A 23,698-nucleotide genomic window follows, 5' to 3' on the forward strand; every position below is an offset into this window, starting at 1 on the left:
CTGGTAATTCTATAAGGATCTATGAATTGAATGCCTCCTCACCCAGCCATCAGTGACTACAAACATCTCCCCTGCCTTATAACCTAAGCATCCTATACTCCCAATCTTTCTCCCGCCCACAGAGTCTGAACAGGAGCACCCCTGAATCCCTGCACTGAGAGCCTGAGGACACCTCCAGGTGAAAACTTTATCTATCTCACCTCCAAAGACCGCATTTCCACTTTAAATATTTAGCTCTGAAAACTCTAAATCCCACTTGCCAATAAATGAAAGCCCAGGGCGTCCACCAGTGTCGTGGCGAACCTCACCGTCCCTGCAAACAGGAAAGAGGAGGGGGAGCCCCGATGGTTATCCCGTCAGACGATGTGGTAAGGATCTGTCTGCCTGTCTGGGCAGGGGGGACCCTCACATCAGCCAGTGCTGTTTTCCTAACCCGCTTGCTGGAGATGAGGACATTCAGATGGGATCTTGCCAGGTCATCCCGGGGCAGAGCCGCCATCAGCCGGCTCCGTGTCTGTCTACCCACCCCATGCTTTCTCTGTAGTGAGGCCCTGGTCTGCCCCCAGGCCTCTCGGGAACAGCCTGGTACCTTCTTCCTCATGATGCCCGTTTCTCCTTTGAGCCGCAGGTTTGACTCCTTTTCATCCCGAAGCTTCTTCTCATACTTGGTTTTGATATCTTGGATCTCACGGTCTTCATCTTCTTCAATCTGCTTCTTGGTCTCTTCAAACTCGCGCAGCTGCTGCCTGACATCTTCCTGTGCCTGGCTCGGAGAGAGGGAGAGTGTGTGCCCAGGGAAGAGGGGACACGCGGCACCCTTGTGCTCAGAGGGCCTGGGACGAGGTGAACATACAAGGCCTATCATGGGGATGGGAGACCGAGTGTTAGTACAGGAGTGGAAACCAAGGCCATGGGTCCCTTGACCCTTCCACTTTCTTTCTGTCCTTCTGTTTGTCCCCCTTTCCCTACCAGATCAGGCCTTGGGCTCTATCACTTCAACCACTGTCCCACCAACATCCCCCAACCCTGTTCCACCTCTGGTCTTCTTCACACTGACACCAGCCCCCTTCTATCTTTCCCTCATTAAACTTGTGACGCTTGTAACTTTATATTTATTTGTGGAATTACTTGATTGTCTCTCCCATTAGATGTAAGCTCCTCGAGGGCAAAAACCCAGTCTATCACGCCCACCAGGAGTTCCCAGTGTACAACGCACACTGACACACAGTAGGTACTCAATAAATATCTGAATGAATGAGTGAAGCTTTAATTCCACCCTCCCCCTCCTTAATCCAACCAATCCCGTCCTTTTCACCTCTTGAATCCATCCACTTTATGCCTCTGCCACTGCCCAGGCCCCTGTCATCTCTTGCCTGGACTGTTGTCAGCCTCCTAGCCAGCCTCCTGCCTCTGGTCATGCTTCCCTCCAGTCGGATCTCATTCTCTAGTCGAGGGGAGCTTTCTAAACCACACACCTGGTCATGCCAACCCCCACTTGCAAGCCTTCTCTGGCTCACCCTTGCCCTCATGGTAGAGTCCAGACTCTTGAAACGGGTCCACAGGCTCTCAGGAGGCAGTTCCAGTGCATCTCCCTGGCCTCAGCCATCACTCCCACCCCAGGCTCTCTCCAGTGTGAACTAACTTCAGTTCCCGCAGTGTGCATGGTCCTCAGCTGCTGAGCCTGGATACCCGCTGTCCCTCTGACTCCAGCGTCTTCCCGTGGCTCTCTCCTATTCTTCCTCCGGCTCTCGGTTCAGCTATCATTTCCCGTGTGAATACTGTACGTCCCCCATCACTTTACATTATATTGTAACTGCCTGTTTGACACAGAGGCTCCTTGACGGCAGGGCCACATCTCCACCCACTGCAGTGAACACCCAGCACATATCTGGTACATGTCGGTGCTGAATGAGGAAAAGCCTAGAGCCCAGATGCTGGGAAAACGAGCTCTGCCTGGTGGAGTTTGGGGAGTGACTGGGGCAGGGCTCCTCCTTGCTCACTGCTGCCCAGGGGTGGACATTTACATCACGGTAGAGTCAATGGCTTTCTTCTCACACTGACCCTGGTATTCTCCCAGGCTGCATGTACCATCCCTGGACTGAGTGTTTTGGAGGTTGAGTGAGACAAGGTGGTTTTAAAACTGGGCTCAGTGGCCTCCTGAGAAAGGCTTCTCTTTGCCCATCGCGTCACCAGACCCTTGCTGGACAGAAGCCTGGCCAGGGCGGCTCCGACTGCAGCCTAGAGGGGCCCGCAAGCCCCTGCTCTTGGTCTGGGAGATGTTGCTAAAAAGTAGAAGCAGCCTAGCCGGTAGTAAGATGGCACTCGGGACGAATCTCCCTAGGAAGGTTCTGAGTTGAAATCTTACTGACTCAAAAGAAGAAAAGCCTTGTCATCACTGTGGGAGGAAGGCTGGCCTCTCTCCCCTCTGGGAGGATCGATCCATTCACCCTAAAATCAGAGCCCAGCAAACCACGATGTTGCTGTGTAAGCCACATGGGCGAAAGGGGCCCGGCGGTCCTGAGAACGCAGAGGAGGGATGCTTAGCCCTGTGGGAGGGAAGGGTTAGGGAGGAATCGTCAAGGAGTTAGCTCTTGTCCTGAGTCCCTGAGGGGGCAAACAAGTGCCTAGATGAAGAGGCATCATCCTGAGCAGGGGCTCAGAGGTTGTGCAGGAAACTCCCAGAGGCTCCACATCACTGGACAGGGGCAGCTGGAAATGGGGCTGGGGAGGTGGGCAGGGCAGCGAAGGAACATTCCTCACGCCGTGGAACTGGAAGCAGGCCGGGCTCAGGTGCGGGTGGAATCTCTTAGCTCCCCCTCTGCTATCAGAGCTCAGCCTCTACCAGGTCTGCGGGACCTCCACCCTCTGCTTCTCATCACCTATATATCCCCCACTGCCTGGTCACCCACCCTGTTCACCGAAGACTTCTGGATGTCAACTCACCGTCTTCCCTGCCATCACCAGGCTGGTTACAGAGGATCCTAGAATGTCTCCTGGTGCTTTGCCCCTTATCTTCCCGCACCCACTCTCAGGTCCACCCCCTGGAATGGTGCCGCCTCTGAAGTCTTAAAATACAGGCCCTGCTCTCCGAGCACAGGTGACTTCTCTGTTGGGTCCCAGGTGCACCATCCCAGCTCTCAACCTCATCACGTCCCCTCGCCTGGTCGTGGTTCCTCCACTGACTCTTGGTGCCTTGCTGACCCTCTCTGGCCTGGACCCCGTGGCAGGTCACCAGCCAACCTTTATTTTCACCACCCAGAGAAGCCCCAGCTCTGGCTCAGGGCGGCTCCAGGCCTTCCTCTCTCACACACCTATTTGCTGAGCCCTGCTGTGGAATAGCGCAGGGCCTGCTGGGTGAACGCCGCCAGAATTCGCCTCTCAGACCTCAGCTGCGCCTTCAGCTACAGACCTGCCCGCCCCCTTCTTAGTCACTCCCTTCCTCATTCCCTTCAAAAATCACTCCATACTTTCGTGACTCTCCTGCCCTCTCACTGTCAGCGACAACGTCTGCCAGAATTTCGTGCCAAAAAGGACACCATCTGGCCTCTCTCATTTTTCCCTTCATCTTGGGAAACGAGATATTTTGGCAACCCAACTGCTTGAATATTCTATGACTTTGCCCTGCCTGTATGTTCTTAACCTCCTGCATTTCCCAGTCTCCTGGTTAATTCCAGCTTCCAAGCCTCCTGGATCTCGGTAGCTCCTGCCAGCCTTTCCAGACCTTGCAGGCCAGGGTGGGTGCTGTGTCTGCATTCCCCACTGTCCCGTCTACACCCTGATGAATATCAGCCTGTGTGACCGCCTTTCTCACCCACTGAGAACCTGGCCCCATGTTTCACTTCGCTTCACCACCCAGCACTCAGGCTGGTAAACCAATAAGACACAGTCTGTGTTTGTTGAGTCAGCGCAGGAATGATTTCACTGGCTTACAATGTCTTGCAAGACATAAGAAGTTACGAAGGGGTTTCAGACAACCACCTTTCCCATGGTTCAGGTCCCTGTTCCTCTCCAGTTCTAGAGGCTTCTTCTAGAAAGCTCTCCCCAGTGCTTAAGGCTCGAAGGTACAGTTAGGAGAGAACAATAGTTATGAACTTAGTCTATCCAAGGAACTTTACTTTCAAAAGCTGAGCACCTCCCAGCTCAGGGAGTCCCTTGGCCGCCAGGGAAACAAACATATAAACAGCACAAAACAAGGCCAAACGAAACACACTCGGAAAGGAAGGTGGGGAAGGAAATGGAGGTCAAGCGAGGCTTCCCACAGCTCTCTGGACTGTTCCCAGGCCAGGCCTGCAGGATGGCACCATGACAGGGAGGCACAGCTCTGCTTCCTGCGAGTACCTCTTCCAGGAGGGTGATTTTCTCCTGCAGTTTGGCCTCGTAAAACTCAGTCAGCTCCTCCAGGGCCTGGCTCTTGGTCTCATCGTTATCCCGAAGCTGTTTCTCATACTCTTCCTGCATCCTCTGGGACTTGAGCTGCAACTCCTGGTACTTCTCATATTCTAGAAGCAACTTTTGGTTGTTGCAACATTCTGGAGAGAAGCAAGGAAGGTTATTTCAGGAGGGACAGTAGCATCAGCCTCAGGGACACCCAGGGGAGCCTTGGGTGCTTTTCCAGCCTTGGGCCCCCTTCCAGCACCAGCTAGAGCTCCTGCCTCCACAGGCGAGATACAAATGCACACCTGTCTTCCTCACGGGCCCCCCACGCCATCGTTTTGTCGGCAGCCCGATTTCCTCCCTTCACCATCTAGGCGGAAAGGTTTCCAGGAAAGTGCAGAGGGGTATTTGTGGGTTCAGGGCCAAGAAGAATGCCCTGAGTGTGCAAAACGGGTACTAGTACCCCCATTTTATGGGACAGTAAACTGAGGCTTGGTGAGCTTAGGTGATTCCCTAGAGCACCCAGCAAGTCCAGGTGAATATGGGACCCAAGGCAGCCTATCAGGCTCCAAACCCACACTTTTCCTACCTCCTACTGGCATGCAGTAGGTGTTTAATTTGTGTTTAATCAATGAGTAAATACACAGGAGCAAAAACCATGGTGAGTTCCAGGGGATAAATGTACGCTGTTTATAGACTGGGGCTTCTGCTGAATCTGGAGGACTCTCAGACTTTGCTCCCAGTCAACTGCCCTCTGCCCAGTGGCCTCCACTGATGGCCTCACCCAAGTCCTGCAGTTCCCGGCTCTGTTTTTCCAGGAGGTCTTCCATGCGTTCACGATGGAGTGCATCCTGCTTTTCTTTTTCTGCTCTTAAAACCTAAGACACAGAGTAAAATGCTCTCATTTCTACACATCTGCTGAAAGCACCACCATGAGAAGCACCAATTGTACAAGTGAGAGCCTCCTTCACTCACACACATTTCCCAAGCCCTTACTTTGCACCAAGCACTGTTCTACAAGCAACATGCAAGTTATCCCTTTTATTTGCATTATATTCTGCTGTGAAAATTCTATACTATCTCTATTTAGATCCTTCTACGAAATGAATCTTGTCAATGATGAGTTCAGTTTTGGACATGCACCAAATGGATTTCTGGGTGGAAAAGGTAAGGACTGATTTGAATTCTCTGTTGTCAGCACATTGCTCTCAAGGAAATCCTTGGCTATGTTAATGTATCAGCTTCTAAGAAAGTGTTTTCTTTAATGGAGCAGGAAAGCTCTTTGCAGGAAGGGGAGGTATCTAACTTTGTGCTCAGATTACAGAAGGCACCAATGTTTGTCGATTAAATGAATGAAATAATAAAATTAACTGCCAGGGTGTTTTTAGACCCATGGAGATAACATAAAAGAACAAATATCACTTGAGCAAAAAACTGGCTGTTCTGGTGAAGGGCCAGGCAGATTTGTACAGAACAGAGAAATCATTCTGGGAGAGTCCTGGACCATCTTTAACTACAGGAAGGCCATTTAGACTATATATTTTTTAAATTAATAATTAATTATTTTATTTTTTGTCTGCGTTGGGTCTTCGTTGCTGCGCATGGGCTTTCTCTAGTTGCAACGAGCGGGGGTTACTCTTTGTGGTGCGCGGGCTTCTCATTGTGGTGGCTTCTCTTTGTTGCAGAGCACAGGCTCTAGGCACACAGACTTCAGTAGTTGTGGCATGCGGGCTCCGTAGCTGTGGCCTGCGGGCTCTAGAGCGCAGGCTCAGTAGTTGTGGTGCACAGGCTTAGTTGCTCCGAGGCATGTGGGATCTTCCCGGACCAGGGTTCAAACCCGTGTCCCCTGCATTGGCAGGCGGATTCTCAACCACTGCGCCACCAGGGAAGCCAATTTAGACTAATTTTATTTAACCTACTGATAATTCTGAGGTCAATATCCTGCTAGCTCTTCTCTTTCCATACTTTATTTTTCTTGTTACTTTTCATTTTGCTTTTAAATAAGTTTCTCTTGACCACAAAGGTAATATATTCTCATGGTGGAGAATTTGGAAATTATAGAACAGCATAAAGAACAAAATTTAAACGATCCACAATCCCAGCTTCCAGAGATAATCACACTGCTAGCTATTCTCTTAAAAATCGTTCTATGTGTATTTATTTTACATCATTAATAGCATTCACTATAGAGAGTTCTATATTCTGCTTTTTTTCCCACTTAGCACTTTGTTGTAAGCATTTCTGATGTTATCAACTATGCTTTAAAATCGCACATTATCATATGTCTTATTGTTTGAGTGTGTGCCAGTTGTCTTGAGTGAGCAGGAAATTTCTTGTTATTCGCCGTTGTTGGTTCAACAGACCTGGTTTTTCATTTCCAAGGACTCCATTTCCTGGAGGAACTTGTCTGTTAGTTCCTTAACCTTCTCAGAATAGTTCATATCCTTTAGTCGAAGTTGATACTCATTCTCCATTCTTAACTCTTCCACACGAGTCTTCAGCTCCAACATAACCTGAACCTTTGGGAGAAGGACACAGAATCAACAACAATCACAGTGCGGGTGAATCAGACTATTTAAACCCGTGGCCTTGAGCTCTCTGAGACCTACAGCTCTGCTCAGGCTCCAACGCATGTGTCATCTTTCTGCACAAGGCACACAGACCAGACACTAGGAGAAATAGGAGCTTCTTCCTCTACCCTCAAAACGTGTGATCAGTGAGCTCCACTGTGCAACAGGCAGCATGCTAATAACTCACATCTCCTTCGGCTATGCTTAGATGTCACCTCAGTGAGGTCTACACAGACCACATGACTTAATCCTGCTTCCTTCCCCTTCCCATTCCCGGCACCTCTGACTCCCCCCATCCCCTTACTCTGCTCTACTTTTTTATTATTCCCTTAAATCTTGGCACTTTTAAATGTTACTTATTATTTTAGGGTCTTTTGTTTTCATCCCCCACTAGAATTTAATCTCCAAGAAGGCTGAGATCTCTGTTGGTTTTGTATGCTGATGTACCCCAAGTACCTAGAACGGTGCCGGACACAGAGTAGGCACTCGAAAAATATTTGTTGAATCATGATTCCTGACCCCATGGAACTTACAGTCTACTGAGACAGCCAAGGAGACATAACATTACCATTTGTGGTAAGTGCCCAAAGCCAGGGAGTGTGCACGCAGGCTAGGGTAGAGAAGGATCGAAGGCGGATGCATTGGTTGGGGGGTCTGCATAGTTCAGGTGGGGGACGGTAAGGGCCTGACCAGAGGTGGGGAGCAGAGCAGAAGGGAAAGATTCCAGAGAAAGAGATTTTAGGGAACGTGGTGCCTGATGGGTTGTGGGGTGAAGTGAGAGGACTGTGGATGGAGACCGTCTCCCCGGCCCAGACAATTCCCTGAGGGTTGCATTGGCCTGTCTTGCTTCACTGCTTTATCCTGGGAGCCCAGCACAGGACCGGCACTAAACAAATATGTATCAGATGAATACATGGCCCTGGGGGCCCGCCGCGGACGAGTGGGACACATTTTGGTGGGAACGACCTGGTTCTGACATGTTGCATTGGAGGCACCTGCTCATTGCCCTTCTCCATCCTTCTCCACATTGCTGCTACACAGCAGTCTCTTCAGACACGAATCTACTGAGTCATCCCCTAACTTAGATCATCAGTGGGGCCTTAGGAAGCATTTCCAAAGTCTAAAACATGGTGTAAAAGGCCCCTCACTATCTCTCTGTTTCACCTCCAATGCTTCTCTCCGGCATCCCCTCTACTCTCCAACCCCACCAGCTAGGAGCATCCTCCCCAGAGCATCCCCCCTCGTCCGTTTGCACACACTCATTCCTCGGGGTGGAAGGCCCTTTGCAACTTGTTCTGGAGGCTCCGTTCAAGGCTCACTTCCCCTGGCACCAGCTGGCCTGGGTCAGGGTCCCTTCCCTGTGTTCCCACAGCACAGTTCCTTCATAACACTCATTACACACTTGGTTCCCTTTTAAAATTTTACCTATACTTCTTCCCATGATATAAGCTCCAGGACCATCTATGTCTTTCATTTCTGTAATCCCAGACCTAGTACAGTGTCTGGTACATAGCACATCTTTCTGCAAATACTAGTTAGGTGCATGAATAAATGAATGACTGAATGAGTGGGTAAATCACGATAGTTACATAGAATGTCATAGAATGTAAAGAAAAAGAGAGAGCTGGGAATTCTGGGCAATGTGGCTTTCAAGGCCAGTTGAAGGAAGAGCCAGGAAGGGAGCTGGGGAGGAACAGTCCGAGAGGCACACAGGTAATGATGTGGTGTGGTCTCTTGGAGCCCGAGAGAGAAGGGAATTTCAAGAAGTGAGCAGAACATACACTAGTCACTTCCAGCTTGGCAGCCGTGCTGTCAGGCCTAGCTGGGGGCTGGGGGCTGAGGTCAGGAGTCAGCCCAGACACCTCAGGCTTTTGGTGCAGCCTGGTGTCTCCTACTTGGTGTCTTCCCCTCCCCTCTGAGAAGAAGAGAGAAAATAGAGAAGAAGGAAGAGGAGGAGACACATTTGCCTGCAGGAGGTCAGACTCTTAACTCTCACAGCCTCTTCCTCAGCCTTCCTCCCACTTCCCTTTCCTGCAGAAAGTTCCAGGGAGCTCTAGGAGGGCTCTTCAGCAATCGCCAGGGGCCTATCATCCTGCTCTGGGGCCACTGTGGTCCTGCTGGTTTCGCTTGTCTCTGTCCCTCACTTGGAGTTTTTTTTTTGCGGTACGCAGGCCTCTCACTGTTGTGGCCTCTCCCGTTGCAGAGCACAGGCTCCAGACGCACAGGCTCAGCGGCCATGGCTCACGGGCCCAGCCGCTCCGCGGCATGTGAGATCTTCCCGGACCGGGGCACGAACCCGTGTCCCCTGCATCGGCAGGCGGACCCTCAACCACTGCGCCACCAGGGAAACCCCTCTGTCCCTCACTTGACTGTGAGTTTCCTGATCACAGGGCCCATCCTGTCTTCTCCCACATGCATCCACAGTGACCAGCAAACAGTAGGTACTCAATGAATGCACTTTAAACTCTGGATGAACAGCAGTGAGCTCGCAGCTGTGCACCCTCTGTGAGCCCCGTGAGGTTACCGCCCAGTCGGTTTCTCCCTCGGGGAGCGCAGCACTCAGAGCGCTCAAGACACATCTTAACGGACTGCTAGCTGCATCAACAGGAGGGCAGGTGCTCTGAGGTCACGATTAGGAGAGTGCACTCCAGATGAAGTCTGGATTGGAACTCTGGGCCTACTCCTAATTAGCTCAGTGACTTTGGACACGTCACCCAACCTCTCCAAAACCATTCTTTGAAACGTGGGGAAAACAACACTATCTTCTCCATAGAGATATTGGGAGATTTAAATGAGAAAATACTTATAAAGTAATTATCACAGTGTCTGCTTCACGGCTGACCTAAAAAAAAGTTGGTGATTGGTTACTATTACTGTTATTGTTTTATTATTGAGAGGAGTGGGTTTCAGGACTGTTTTATAAATATCTTTGTTTTCTTTTTAAAGAAGTTTCCAGATACCAGCAGTTATTAAGTTTCACAGATACAACTGGAATATACAAGTTTGTCACTTTAATTTTGTAAATATTTATTGGAAATATTTATGTAAATATTTATTTACGCCTTGCACGAGCTGGAAACTGCTGGTCATACAAGCAAATTATATGTCGTGGTTCCTGCCCTCAAAGAGTAGGAGAGGAAAGATAGGTCACAGGCTAGAAGTAGAGCTCAGCGTAAGTCAAGACAATCACGTGGCAGAAGGACAGGTGGGGTGGGGAGGACACAGAATGCAGCGGTGGTGGTGTGGGCGAGCATGTACAGGGAGCTGTGGGGGTCTGTACTGGGCACAGGGGAAGCCGGGCTAGAGAAGGGCTCTATGCCGGTCCCAGGACTTTGGACGCAGCCTGGTACGGAATTTCCATGTCCCTCTTCACTAGATCCAATTCTTACCTTCTCTTCCATGTCCGTCTTGGTAACCAGCACCTCTTCAGCAAAGCCCACCTCCCTCTGTCGCCTGATTCCCGGACCATCCTTATCAAAGACCTTCCAGGTGAACAGGCAGCCATCCTCGGCGACGCTCAGCAGGAACTGGTCATCAAAGGTGAGCGACATCTGAGGAGACAGAGCATGGACAGGAGGTTTTCGCAGGCCGTGGAGAGCAGGACTGAGCCAGCTGTTGTGCAAGCCCTCCCTCCGTGCCAGCCTGGGTACAGCCTCCTGGGGAGGAAGACTCTATCTTAGAAAAGACATGAGACAAGAACCGTCACGGGCTTCTGGGAATGAATAAAAGAATAAGACTATGTATATGTTCTCTGTGGATTTGGAATCGTTAGAGTCAATTATTATGTACACTATATAAGAACTCTCAAAACTTAGCAGTAAAAAACCCCGATAATCCAACTAGAAAGTGGGCAAAAGACACAGAGACATTTCACTGGAGAAGTTATACAAATGGCAAATAAGCACATGAAAAGATGTTCAACATTACTAGCCATTAGGGAAATGTGAATTAAGACTATGATGAGATGTCACTATACACCTATTAGAACAGCTAAAATAAAAAATAGTGATAATACCAAATGCTGGCAATGATGCAGAGAAACTGGATCTCTCAAGCATTGCTGGTAGGAATGGAAAACAGCTTGGTAGTTTCTTAAAAAACTAAATAAACACACTTGCAATATATGATCCAGCAACAGTATTCCTGGGCATTTACCCCAGAGAAATGAAAACATGTCAACATAAAAGCCAGTACATAATTGTTCATAGCAGTTTTATTTGTAATAGCCCAAAACTGGGGGAAAAAAAAATCAAATATCCCACAAGAGGTAGATGGTTAAACAAATCACGGTACATCCTTACCATGGAATTCTACTCAGCAAAAATGGAATAAAGTATTGATACATGAAATAACTTGCATGGAGCTCAGGGTATTATGCTGAGTGAAAAAAGCTCCTCTCGGGGCTTCCCTGGTGGCACAGTGGTTGAGAGTCCGCCTGCCGATGCAGGGGACACGGATTCGTGCCCCGGTCCGGGAAGATCCCACATGCCGCGGAGCAGCACGGCCCGTGAGCCATGGCCACTGAGCCTGCGCGTCCGGAGCCTGTGCTCCGCAACGGGAGAGGCCACAACAGTGAGAGGCCAGCGTACCGCCAAAAAAAAAAAAAAAAAAAAAGCTCCTCTCAAATGGTCACATACTGTAGGATTATTTATATAAAATTCTCAAGATGTCAAAATTATAGAAATGGAAAGCAAATTAGTGGTTGCTGAGGACTAGGTATGGTGTTGGGTGACTATGAAGGGTAGCACGAGGAAGCTGCTGTGGCGCAGGAATAGTTCTGTGTCTTGCGTGCAGTGGTGGTTACACACATTTATGCATCTATGTGAAAAAATGATACAGAACCCCACATATGATGTACCAGTGTCAGTTTTCTGGTCTGACACAGTACAGTAGTTACATTAGATGTAACTATTGGGGGAAATTGGGTGAAGGGCACACAGGACCTTGATGCTATCTTACAGATTTCCTACGAATCTATAATTACTTCAAAATAAAAAGTGAAAAGTAAAGAATCAACTATGGAAACTGTCCTCTCACAGTCACCAATATGTGTCAAGAACCTTAAAAATGGCAATGCTCTTTCCCTCAGGATTCGCTCTCTGCCTAGGCATTTAGCCTTAGAAAATAATCAGAGATGCTCAGAGAAATCTATAGGCTAGGATATTCATAAGTTCATGATAATTTAAATGCCCAGTTGTAAGAGAAGAGTTAAATAAGTTACGTTCCATCATTATGATAGGATATTTGAATAGCTACTAAAATCATGCTTTTGAGGAATATTTAATCATACAAAAAATGCTTACAAGAGCATAAATTTAAAAAAAGCAGCCTACAAGAGCATACGTACAGTATGGTCTTAATTTATTTAAAGCATATGCACAAAAAAGTAGAAGAAAATGCATCACTATATTAATGATAATGCTATTATGAGGATTTTTATTCCTAAAATAAACATGTATTGCTTTTATAATCAGAAAAGTAAACATCTTATCCACAAAACTTAGTAGCTCTGAAGCAAAAGGGGGGAATATGTGATAGTAATTTACTTTGGACCCAAGACTCATGCTCAGTATAGGAATGTTCCAGTTTATAATGAAAAAGCCTTTCCTAGTAAAGATGGTGTCTGCAGGCAAGCCGGTATAGAGTTTGGGACATAATTCAAAACCTCAGGTGTTGGTACTGTTCAGTTGGGGATAAGAGAGGCGAGCAGGGAGAGAAAACATATTTTCCCAGTGCCTGTTCTTCAGGAGCCCATGTGTACATAGACACTGCTTTTTTACAAGGGGGAATGGAAGGACAATTTACAAATGTGTGCTCATGCTATGACCCCCGGGGACCGGTGGGGGCTCATCTCCTGGGCCATGACTCCTTTTAGTCCAGAGTGACTCTGGAGGGCGAGGAGATCTGTGAGCCTTTAGTAGCCAACACTCGGCAGCTGGGACATGAGGGCACTGGCTGTGGTCAGGGCGCCTATAACATCTCTCAAATGGCCCATAATTATGCGAAATATTATGATGAACAATCTTGTACCTCAATCTTTAGGTGCATCTCTGATTACCTCCTAGAACAAATTCCTGGGAGTAGTTTAAACAAAGAGTATTAAGAGCCAATAAATGTTTATTGAACATTTGGCTGGAGGAATAAATAAAGGGAGAGAAAAGATGCTGGGAGATTGAAGGGATAAAGGTGGTATGTGGAGGGCAGGACCAGGTGGATCTATTGAGAGCTGGATCTGGGACTGGGCCCTAGGGGAGACGGTTGCCCTCACCTTGGTGATAGGACCGCAATGGGCCTGGTACTCGTTGAATTGTTTCTGCAGAGGCAGCGGGTACTTCATTGCACGAATGGTTCCCACCGAGGTGCCCACAAACAACATGTGCCCGGAATGGGAGGTGACGATGGCTGTGTAGGTTACACCAAATGCTGACATCTCTCGAAGGACCTGGAACACAGCCAGCTCTGTTCAGGGTGAGGGGCTGAGCCGTGTACCCACTGTCCCCACGTCATTCTCCTCCTTGCTTCTAATAGCAACATTAGGGCAAGTTCTGGATTTTAAAATGTGTTTTTTCCATTTGTTTTAGCATCTGGCATACCGTCCAGCACATAAGGGGCACAAACTAAATACTTCTTGGCTGCGTGACCGATGAGTAAGCAGCTCAAGGAGTTAGGAATCATACTAAAAAAGGGAAACCTTCATAAAGCATGTGCCAAGCAGTGTTCTATGGGTTTTACAGGTTGTAACTCATCCAATCCTCACAAAAACCCTTTAAAGACGGTGAAACAGTCACAGAGATACTAGGGAAGTTGCCTCAACTCAACCACCTCTTAGGTAGCAGTCAGGCTCCCAGGACTATGCTCTTGACTGCTATTCTAACCATGTATCTCAAACTAAGAATGGGATGTGGATCATCAATTTATTTAGCAAACATTTATTAATGTCCATTATATACACAAAAGACTATTCTATCAGGGAATTCATTCATTACTTTGCTCTTTAATTCACTCATCAACCCACCCACCCATCTAGCCACCAAATATTTACTGAATGTGTGCTGTGGGCCATGCACTGTGCTAGCTAGTAGGGATACCAAGAGGTGTGAACCATGGCCCTGACCTAAAGGAGCTTTGTCCTGGTGCAGCACTGTGGAAGCCACCACAGAGTCAGGACCAAGCTACTTGGGGGCACACTGGAGAGACACCCTACTCTCAGCTGGGCTTGTGGAGAAGGACACAGCCACAGTTGCAGGAAGTGTCTTTGCTGAGCTCTTCTCTCCTCCCTCAACTATTTGGAGCCAATGTGCTAATTCTAAAATTTCAGAGTAGTTTGGGGATTTCCAAACAAATATGGTAGCAAGCTTAGGTGATAGCAATAACTAGAGTTCTGTTTTTACCCCACGAAAGCATGTGCAGATCAAGGGTTAGAGCACAGTTTAGAGATGCTGCTGACCTCCATCCCTGGAGGGTAGGAGAGAAGTTACAGACAGCAAGCAAAGTAGAAATGGAAAAGGGCCTCACAATCTAACCCAGTCAGTTGGACGCTGGGCAGGAAATTCCAGGAGTAACAATTACTGAGCTAACCCTATAGGAATGAGGAGCCAGGTGTTATCCCATGAAGAAGGGACGCTGTTCTCACAGGCCCCCTTTCCATCCCTTTCTGCTGTAAACACAGGAGGCTGTCTTCTGCAAATCAGGGCAGCAGCCCAGAGGAGGGACAGGGGCAGACTTACTGAAGAATCTGCTATCTCCTTGAGAGTCTGGTCTGATCCAACAGCAAAGATGATTTTGCCATCAGGGGAGATGGCAACACAGTTGTAACTGCAGGACTTGAGCACACATTCTGTCTCTCTCTTTCCTGTGGACAGATTCCATTCATATACAGCACCATCTGTGCCACAAGAAATCAGTTTGCTATCATCTGTATTCCATGCAATTGAACGAATCTATGGGGGATGAAGACATACCCAATTAGGAGTGTACACACACACACACACACACACACACACACACACACACACACACGCCTTTCACGGAAAGGAGGATAACTTTGTAAAAAATTTTTTTGAATTATTATTTTTAACATCTTTATTGGAGTATAATTGCTTTACAATGGTATGTTAGTTTCTGCTGTATAACAAAGTGAATCAGTTATACATATACATATGTTCCCATATCTCTTCCCTCTTGCGTCTCCCTCCCTCCCACCCTCCCTATCCCACCTCTCCAGGCGGTCACAAAGCACCGAGCTGATCTCCTTGTGCTATGCAGCTGCTTCCCACTAGCTATCTACCTTACGTTTGGTAGTGTATATATGTCCATGCCTCTCTCTCGCTTTGTCACAGCTTACCCTTCCCCCTCCCCATATCCTTAAGTCCATTCTCTAGTAGGTCTGTATTCCTGTCTTACCCCTAGGTTCTTCATGACATTTTTTTTTCTTAAATTCCATGTATATGTGTTAGCATACGGTATTTATCTTTCTCTTTCTGACTTACTTCACTCTGTATGACAGACTCTAGGTCTATCCACCTCATTACAAATAGCTCAATTTCATTTCTTTTTATGGCTGAGTAATATTCCATTGTATATATGTGCCACATCTTCTTTATCCATTCATCCGATGATGAACACTTAGGTTGTTTCTATCTCCAGGCTATTGTAAATAGAGCTACAATGAACATTTTGGTACATGACTCTTTTAGAATTATGGTTTTCTCAGGGTATATGCCCAGTAGTGGGATTGCTGGGTCATATGGTAGTTCTATTTGTAGTTTTTTAAGGAACCTCCATACTGTTCTCCTCAGTGGCTGTATCAATTCACATTCCCACCAGCAGTGCAAGAGTGTTCCCTTTTCTCCATACCCTCTCCAGCATTTATTGTTTCTAGATTTTTTGATGATGGCCATTCTGACTGGTGTGAGATAATATCTCATTGTAGTTTTGATTTGCGTTTCTCTAATGATTAGTGATGTTGAGCATCCCTTCATGTGTTTGTTGGCAGTCTGCATATCTTCTTTGGAGAAATGTCTATTTAGGTCTTCTGCCCATTCTTGGATTGGGTTGTTTGCTTTGTTATTGAGCTGCATGAGCTGCTTATAAATTTTGGAGATTAATCCTTTGTCAGTTGCTTCATCTGTAAATATTTTCTCCCATTCTGAGGGTTGTCTTTTGGTCTTGTTTATGGTTTCCTTTGCTGTGCAAAAGCTTTGAAGTTTCATTAGGTCCCATTTGCTTATTTTTGTTTTTATTTCCATTTCCCTAGGAGGTGGGTCAAAAAGGATCTTGCTGTGATTTATGTCATAGAGTGTTCTGCCTATGTTTACCTCTAAGAGTTTGATAGTTTCTGGCCTTACATTTAGGTCTTTAATCCATTTTGAGCTTATTTTTGTGTATGGTGTTAGGGAGTGTTCTAATCTCATTCTTTTACATGTACCTGTCCAGTTTTCCCAGCACCACTTATTGAAGAGGCTGTCCTTTCTCCACTGTATATTCCTGCCTCCTTTATCAAAGATAAGGTGACCATATGTGTGTGGGTTTATCTCTGGGCTTTCTATCCTGTTCCACTGATCTATCTTTCTGTTTTTGTGCCAGTACCAGTACTGTCTTGATTACTATAGCTTTGTAGTATGTCTGAAGGAGGATAACTTCTTACGTGTTCCACTAGACTGAGGCAGAATGTCCTTTCCTGGTACATGCCCTTCAGTAAACACTAATCATAGCTTTGTGGGAAAGTTAACATTCTATTTTCTCATATGCTTGCAAAATACTGAAGATGAAACATTCCCATTTCCATTTCACTTTATGAGTGTAAAGACGGAATCATAATAGCTCCTCTAACGCTACAATCAATCATTGCTATGTTTTACAAAACCTTTTTATTTTGAAATAATTATCGATTCACAGGGAGCTGCACAAATCGCACAGAGAGAGGGTTCTTCCAGATGGCAGAGTAAGTACCTCAGCTGACCTACCCCCTACACAATAAGGTAACTGTTAAAAACGATAAAAACTGTTATTTAAAGTCTTTGGAAATTGTCCTAAGGGCATGCAGCAAATGTAGAAACATTCGTTCAGGAAGATCTCCTCAATCTCAGTAGGAACAGAGACTGTGGCGTATGAGCCATAATCGGCTCCTTTACCCTCTTCAGCTTCAAACACTTTATTCCTGTGTACTCTGGGCAGGTGTGGCTCCCTTTCCCCCTGGATCTCAGTCTTTGGGGCTCCCTTTCCCCCTGGATCTCAGTCTTTGGCTATGGTTTCACCCTGGGAAACCTGCTGGTGTTTCTTATCCCCACCTAGAAGCTCTATTCCAGGCAGGCATGGCCAAGAAGACCTCATCTTCCTTCCCCCAGCCAATTCCCACCTGTTGGTGGAAGCCCTACTCCAAGTGCAGAAGCACGAAAGTACCGGTGCCCCGGCTGCCCTGCCCCAGCTAACTCATAGGGTGAGGGTTCCGCACCATGAGGGGGGAGCTGAAAAGATGAGGGATTCCACCCCCTTTCCACCTGCAAGTGCCACTCACGGAGTAGGGATGTCACTCTTGGAAAAGAAGGTCCCTACCCCTGGCTCTGGTGCAGTGGAGCAGGGGTTCTTCCCAGAGGGAAGTCAGCCATAAGACAAAGAGCCCTACAGCTCTGCCTGAGGAGACTGACTTATTTGGAACAGAGCATGGAGAATTCCATCCACGGGCATCATCTAAATCAATGGAAATCTAGGTGGAGGGCGATTAAGAGAAAGCTGGTAACTCCTTGATATAAGCAAGATGGCAGAACAACAGAACTGTAATAGAGAGGACAAGGGAAAGAGACAGTCAGGAGAGCCCTTCTGGGATCATAGACAACTCTGGGGATCGGGAAGGCTGTATGTATGTGCAAGGCTGCACCCACTCAAGAGCAATCAGAGCAGGATATGGGGAACACTTGAAAGTATCTCCTAAGCTGCACAATGACTCATTATCACAGGGCGGAAGCATCACAGGCACAAGGGGTTTAAACACATCTGACCAAACACTAACTGAATACTAAGCTCCTGACCCAGGGGCATTTCCCAGGAAGTCAGGCTTAGAAATAAAACCACGCTTATGTCTGGCAGCCTGGAAGGCTGTGTGCATGGCTAAGGCTGCACCCTCTCAGGTACAATCAGAGAGGGAATCTCCAAACTGCTAGTCTCTGGCTAAACATGGAGCAAAAGCATAAACTCAATGAACTGGACAGCAGCCTCTAAGCCAAACACAAATCCAACAGTAAAGGGTGAAAATCTAACTGGCTAAGGGGCCTTAAGCACTATCTTAGGTCAACCCAGGGGCAAGCCCTAGGTAGCCAGGCTAAAAGATCAAAGTAGAAAAACATCCGAGCAGAGACATCTGAGGCTGCCCACTGTAGGAGAAAAAAAAGATTTCTCAGAATTAGTTCAGCCAAGTTGCTAAACAAAACAACCAAATAAAAACTTTCTAGCCTTTTCCCCTTTTCGTATTTGTAACTCCGTTCTCCAATAGAGAGAGACTGGCTCCCATGAACTCCAATGCGTTAATGGATTTTCTCAATCTCCTTATAAATAACAAACCTGCTGACCCACTGGTTACCTCTTTGGGTGTTCCCATGACTACAGTCCTGTCAGCCACATCTCAGTCCTAGCTCTATCATGTCTCAGTCCTAGCTCTACCTCTTAAATTGCATTTTCTAATTGTTTTCTACTATCATGTAAAAATGCACTTAAATATAGTTATTTCTAACAATATTCTTAGATTCACTAATTTTAATAGTTTATCTGCAAATTCTCTGAATTTTCAACATACCCGATTATGTCTGTGGTGATAGTTTTATTTCATCCTGTCCAACCTTCATGCCTTTTATTTTGCTATGGCCTGAATGTCTGTGTCTCTCGCTACCTCCTCACCCCAAAATTCATATTTTGAAATCCTGACCCTCAAAGATGATGGTATTAGGAGCTGGGGCCTTGGGGGGGTGATTAGGTCCTCAGTGCTTCCCTCATGAGCCCTTATAAAAGAGGCTCCAGAGAGCTAGCTCGCCCCTTCCACCATGTGAGGATACAAGAAGTCTGCAGCCAGGAAAGAGGGCCCTCTCCTGACCATGCTGGCACCTTGATCTTGGACTTCCCACACTCCAAATTGTGAGGAAAATTTTCTGTTGTTCATAAGCTATCCAGTCTATGCTATTTTGTTATGGCAGCCCCGTGGACTAATGCATAGTTCAGTTCCTTGCCTTATTGCACTGGATAGGACTCAGTAGAAGGCTAACAGAAGGCATCAGGTTTTGTCCTCTATCTCAAAGGGAATGCTTTCATAATTTCATAATCAAGTGTGCTGTTTGTTGTAGGTTTTCTGTGTCTTTATTTTTCTCCAGGCTGCACTTTTTTTTTTTTTTTACTATTTATTTATTTATTTGGTTGCACTGGGTCTTAGTTGTGGCAGGTGGGCTCCTTAGTTGCAGCACGTGGGCTCTTTGGTTGCAGAAGGCAGGCTCCTTAGTTGTGGCTTGCCGGCTACTTAGTTGTGGCCTGCAGGCTCCTTAGTTGTGGCATGTGAACTCTTAGTTGTGGCATGCATGTGGGATCTAGTTCCCTGACCGGGGATCAAACCCAGGCCCCCTGCATTGGGAGCGCAGAGTATTACCCACTGCGCCACAAGGGAAGTCCCTGTAAATGTCTTATATAAGATTTTTAGGGACTTCCCTGGTGGTCCAGTGGTTGAGAATCTGCCTTTCAATGCAGGGGACATGGCTCGAACCCTGGTCAGGGAACTAATATCCCACATGCCTCAGGGCAAAAAGCCTGCGCTCTCTAGAGCCCACGTGCCACAACTAGAGAGCCCGTGTGCCGCTACTGAGCCTGTGAACTCTGGAGCCCACACGCCACAACTAGAGAGAAGCCTGCACGCCACAACAAAGAGCCCGCATGCTGCAACGAAGATCCGCGTGCCACAGCTAAAGACCTGGTGCAGCCAAATAAAATATTTTTTAAAAGTACCTAAATTTTTTTTATAATATAATAAGTTCCCCATTATTTTTAGTTTCTTTTTTAAAATCATGAATGCATGTTAATGGTATAGATTTTTATTATATCTGGATTTATAGAGATAAGCATATGCTTTTTTATCCTTACTATGTTAATGTGGTATTCACTAATTGATTTCAAAATCTAAAATAACTTTGCATTCCTGGAATAAATCAACATGGTCATGCTGTATTTTCCTTTTAATATATTGCTTGATTGGTTTGATAATAATTTAGGTAGGACTTTTTATGTTCATACAAAAGACTGGCTTATTGTTTTCCTTTCTTGTGATGTCTTTGACAGGTATCACAATTATGCTGACCTCCTAGAACAATGTTGGAAGTATTTGCTTTTTTTTTTTTTAATTCTCTAGAAGAGTTTTTTCAAGATTAGTGTCATGTTTTCCTTAAAACTTGATATACTTCTCCAGTGATAGTTTTCTTTGTCAGAAGGTTTTAAATTACAGATTCAATTTTTCTAGGAATTTGTCAGTTTGTCTATGTATTCACATTTACTTGCATGAAGTTGTTCATAATATCTTCTTATGATCTTTTTTAATGTCTATAGGACCTGTACTGATATCCCCTTTTCATTCCTCACATTGGTTACTTATATCTTCTCTCTATCTTCTTTTCCCCTTAATCAGCTATGCTAAAGGTTTGTTCATTTTGAGTTTTCAAAAAATCAAGTTTTGTCATGTACCACAATGTTCATTGCAGCTCTATTTACAATAGTCAGGACATGGACGCAACCTAAGTGTCCAATGACAGATGAATGGATAAAGAAGATGTGGCACATATATACAATGGAATATTACTCAGCCATAAAAAGAAACAAAATTGAGTTAGTTGTAGTGAGGTAGATGGACCTAGAGTCTGTCATACAGAGTGAAGTAAGTCAGAAAGAGAAAAACAAATACTGTATGCTAACACATATATATGGAATCTAAAAAAAAAAAAAGGTTCTGAAGAACGTAGGGGCAGGACAGGCATAAAAACTCAGACATAGAGAATGGACTTGAGGACATGGGGAGGGGGAAGGGTAAGCTGGGAAGAAGTGAGAGTGGCATGGACATATATATACTACCAAATGTAAAATAGATAGCTAGTGGGAAGCAGCCGTATAGCACAGGGAGATCAGCTCAGTGCTCTCTGACCACCTAGAGGGGTGGAATAGGGAGGGTGGGAGGGGAGACGCAAAAGGGAGGGGATATGGGGATGTATGTATATGTATAGGTGATTCACTTTGTTATACAGCAGAAACTAACACACCATTGTAAAGCAATTATACTCCAATAAAGATGTTAAAAAGATAAAAATTTTTCAAAAAATCAAGTTTTGGCTTTGATGATCTTCTATTGTGTGAACGTTCTCTGTTTCATTAACTCCTGCTCTTATCCTGATGATGTCCTTTCTTTTGTTTTCTTTGAATTAATTTGCTGTTCTATTTCTAATTTATTGAGCTGGATGGTTATATCACTGATTTTCATCTTTTTCACTTTTCCCATACATGTATTTAATGTCATAAATTTCCCTGTATGCATGGCTTTAGCTGCATGCTCCATCTATATTTTCTTTTGTTTTTGCTTTTTCTTGCAGTATCACACATGTAAGCGTAACATATATCCCTGGTTGGAGACAAGTGTTATAAATTCTTGTAAAGTGATGAAACATGGCTGCTCTCCTGGGTTGGTGAGGCAGGGCCTCCTATGGGGGTGTGCATGGTCCTGGAAAGAGCATCACATTCACCTGGTGTGCTTTCCTCCGCATCTCCACAGTCACACTGTTGGAGCTGAGGAAACGCAGCAACTCTCAGTACTGCTTGTGCTTAACAGCACTTTTGCTTGTGACCTGTTAATTGCTAAACTCAGTGGTCAGTTTTTAGTATTCACAGCCCACTCTCTGACATTTAATACCACTGACTACTTTATCCTTTTGGAAACCAGTTCCCTGGCTTCTTTGATACAATTCCTCGATTCCAGGTTCTCTTTGTACTTCATTTGCAGTCTCTCTCTTCTTTACCAGTCCCTTGGTCACTCATCTCCTGCCCAAGATCTCAGATTCCGCATGAGCCCTTGGTGATCTAATCTATGCCTCTGACTTCTACTGACTACCACCTAATCCCCTGAATTGGAATTTTTAGCCTTGACTTCTTTCTGACCTCTGCACTCATATATCACACTCCTGGACACATCAAACATAACGTGTCCAAAATGGAGCTTAATATCTTTTTTCTCTCTGTCCCTACTACTAAAGCCATGGTTTAGTTCCTAGCTCCTTTTTCACCCTCATTTCCTAGCTGATCTCCTTCACTCCAACTTCCCTCCCCTCTAATCCATCCTCAGTACTGTTTGGAGAATTATCTTTCTGATACCATTACTTCCTTTCTTAAAACCTTCCGATTGTTTCTCATCACCTACAGACTAATGTTCAATTCCTTGGCATGGCGTACACACTCCATGGTGCAGCAGACTTCTCCAGCTCCTCCTTCTATCACTCCTTAAATGTGTCCTATAAACCACAAACCACCATCCTATTCTATACTCCCATTCCTTCATCTGCAACACATCCTGCTGCTTAGAATGCTTTTCTTTTCCCATTGCTTGTTCTCTCCAAATTCATCTGCTGACTTCTTACCCTTTCAATCTTTAGTCTCTCCCTTTTCTGCATGCTCCATATCTACTTTATCTTTAGGAACTACTGGTTTTCCTTCCTAAATATCTTTTGAATCCATCCACTTCTTCCTATTGGTACCACCTCCATCCTGGTCTAAAATACTGATCATTTATCATGTAGATAACAATCTCCTTACCATTTCCACTCTCGTCCTTTTCAATACAATCTTCATTCTGCAGCCAAAGTAATGTTTTAAAATGCAAATATGGTCATATCATTTCTTGTCCTAAAACTCTTCAATGATTTCATGGAACAGGAAGGATAAAGTATAAAATCCTTAAAAGGCCTACAAGGTTCCATGAACAAGGTTCCATGAACTTGGGTCGCTGCTAACCTCACCAATCTCAGTTTCATTCCTGATACCTATGCTTCAGTCTCACAGATGGTTCCTCCTATACCCTTAGAAATCTCCCATCTCAGGGTCTTTGTTTATTTATTTATTTTTGGCTGCTTTGAGCCTTTGTTGCTGAACATTGGCTTTTCTCTGGCTGCAGTGAGAGGAGGCTACTCTTGGTTGCGGTGCGTGGGCTTCTCATTGTGGTGGCTTCTCTTGTTGCGGAGCATGGGCTCTAGGCACACAGGCTCAGTAGTTGTGGTGTGCGGGCTTCAGTAGTTGTGGCACATGGGCTCAGTAGTTGTGGCTCACGGCCTCTAGAGCACAGGCTCAGTAGCTGTGGCACATGGGCTTAGTTGCACTGTGGCATTTGGGATCTTCCTGGACCAGGGCTTGAACCTGTGTCCCCTGCATTGGCAGGCGGATTCTTAACACTGTGCCACCAGGGAAGCCCAGGGTCTTTGGATCTCTATCTGCAATGATTTTCCCCACCAGCTCTGTCTGATTAATTCCGAGCCACTCCTTAGGACCAAGCCTTCGTGAACATCCCAATTTCCCTCATGATGCCCACTCCTCACCACTTCCTCTCATAACAACCCATATTTTTCTTTCACTGAGTTTACTACAGTTAGTACTTAAATCTGTCTGTGCATTTGTTTTATTGTCATTTCCCCCAACTAGACAGGGACCTTCGAGGGAAAGGAATCACTTCTCTTTTGTTCACTTATACCCCATTGGCT

The 23,698-nt window shown here is 46.0% G+C and overlaps 1 protein-coding gene across 1 annotated transcript in view; it reads right to left on the reverse strand.

Annotated features, from left to right (window-relative positions):
* Positions 1 to 23,698, reverse strand: part of CFAP57 (cilia and flagella associated protein 57) — a gene marked incomplete at its 5' end in the record, with an annotated part of 76,661 nt that overhangs the window by 25,905 nt on the left and 27,058 nt on the right. The window contains 7 exons of the mRNA XM_082677042.1: positions 590 to 763; positions 4,339 to 4,529; positions 5,159 to 5,252; positions 6,738 to 6,893; positions 10,334 to 10,495; positions 13,213 to 13,386; positions 14,672 to 14,884. Coding sequence (XP_082533168.1) covers positions 590 to 763; positions 4,339 to 4,529; positions 5,159 to 5,252; positions 6,738 to 6,893; positions 10,334 to 10,495; positions 13,213 to 13,386; positions 14,672 to 14,884 — 1,164 coding nt within the window. The remainder of the gene's footprint in view (positions 1 to 589; positions 764 to 4,338; positions 4,530 to 5,158; positions 5,253 to 6,737; positions 6,894 to 10,333; positions 10,496 to 13,212; positions 13,387 to 14,671; positions 14,885 to 23,698) is intronic.

This window comes from Grampus griseus (genome assembly GCF_964374135.1).
Source record: "Grampus griseus genome assembly, chromosome: 1".
NCBI lineage: Eukaryota > Metazoa > Chordata > Mammalia > Artiodactyla > Delphinidae > Grampus > Grampus griseus.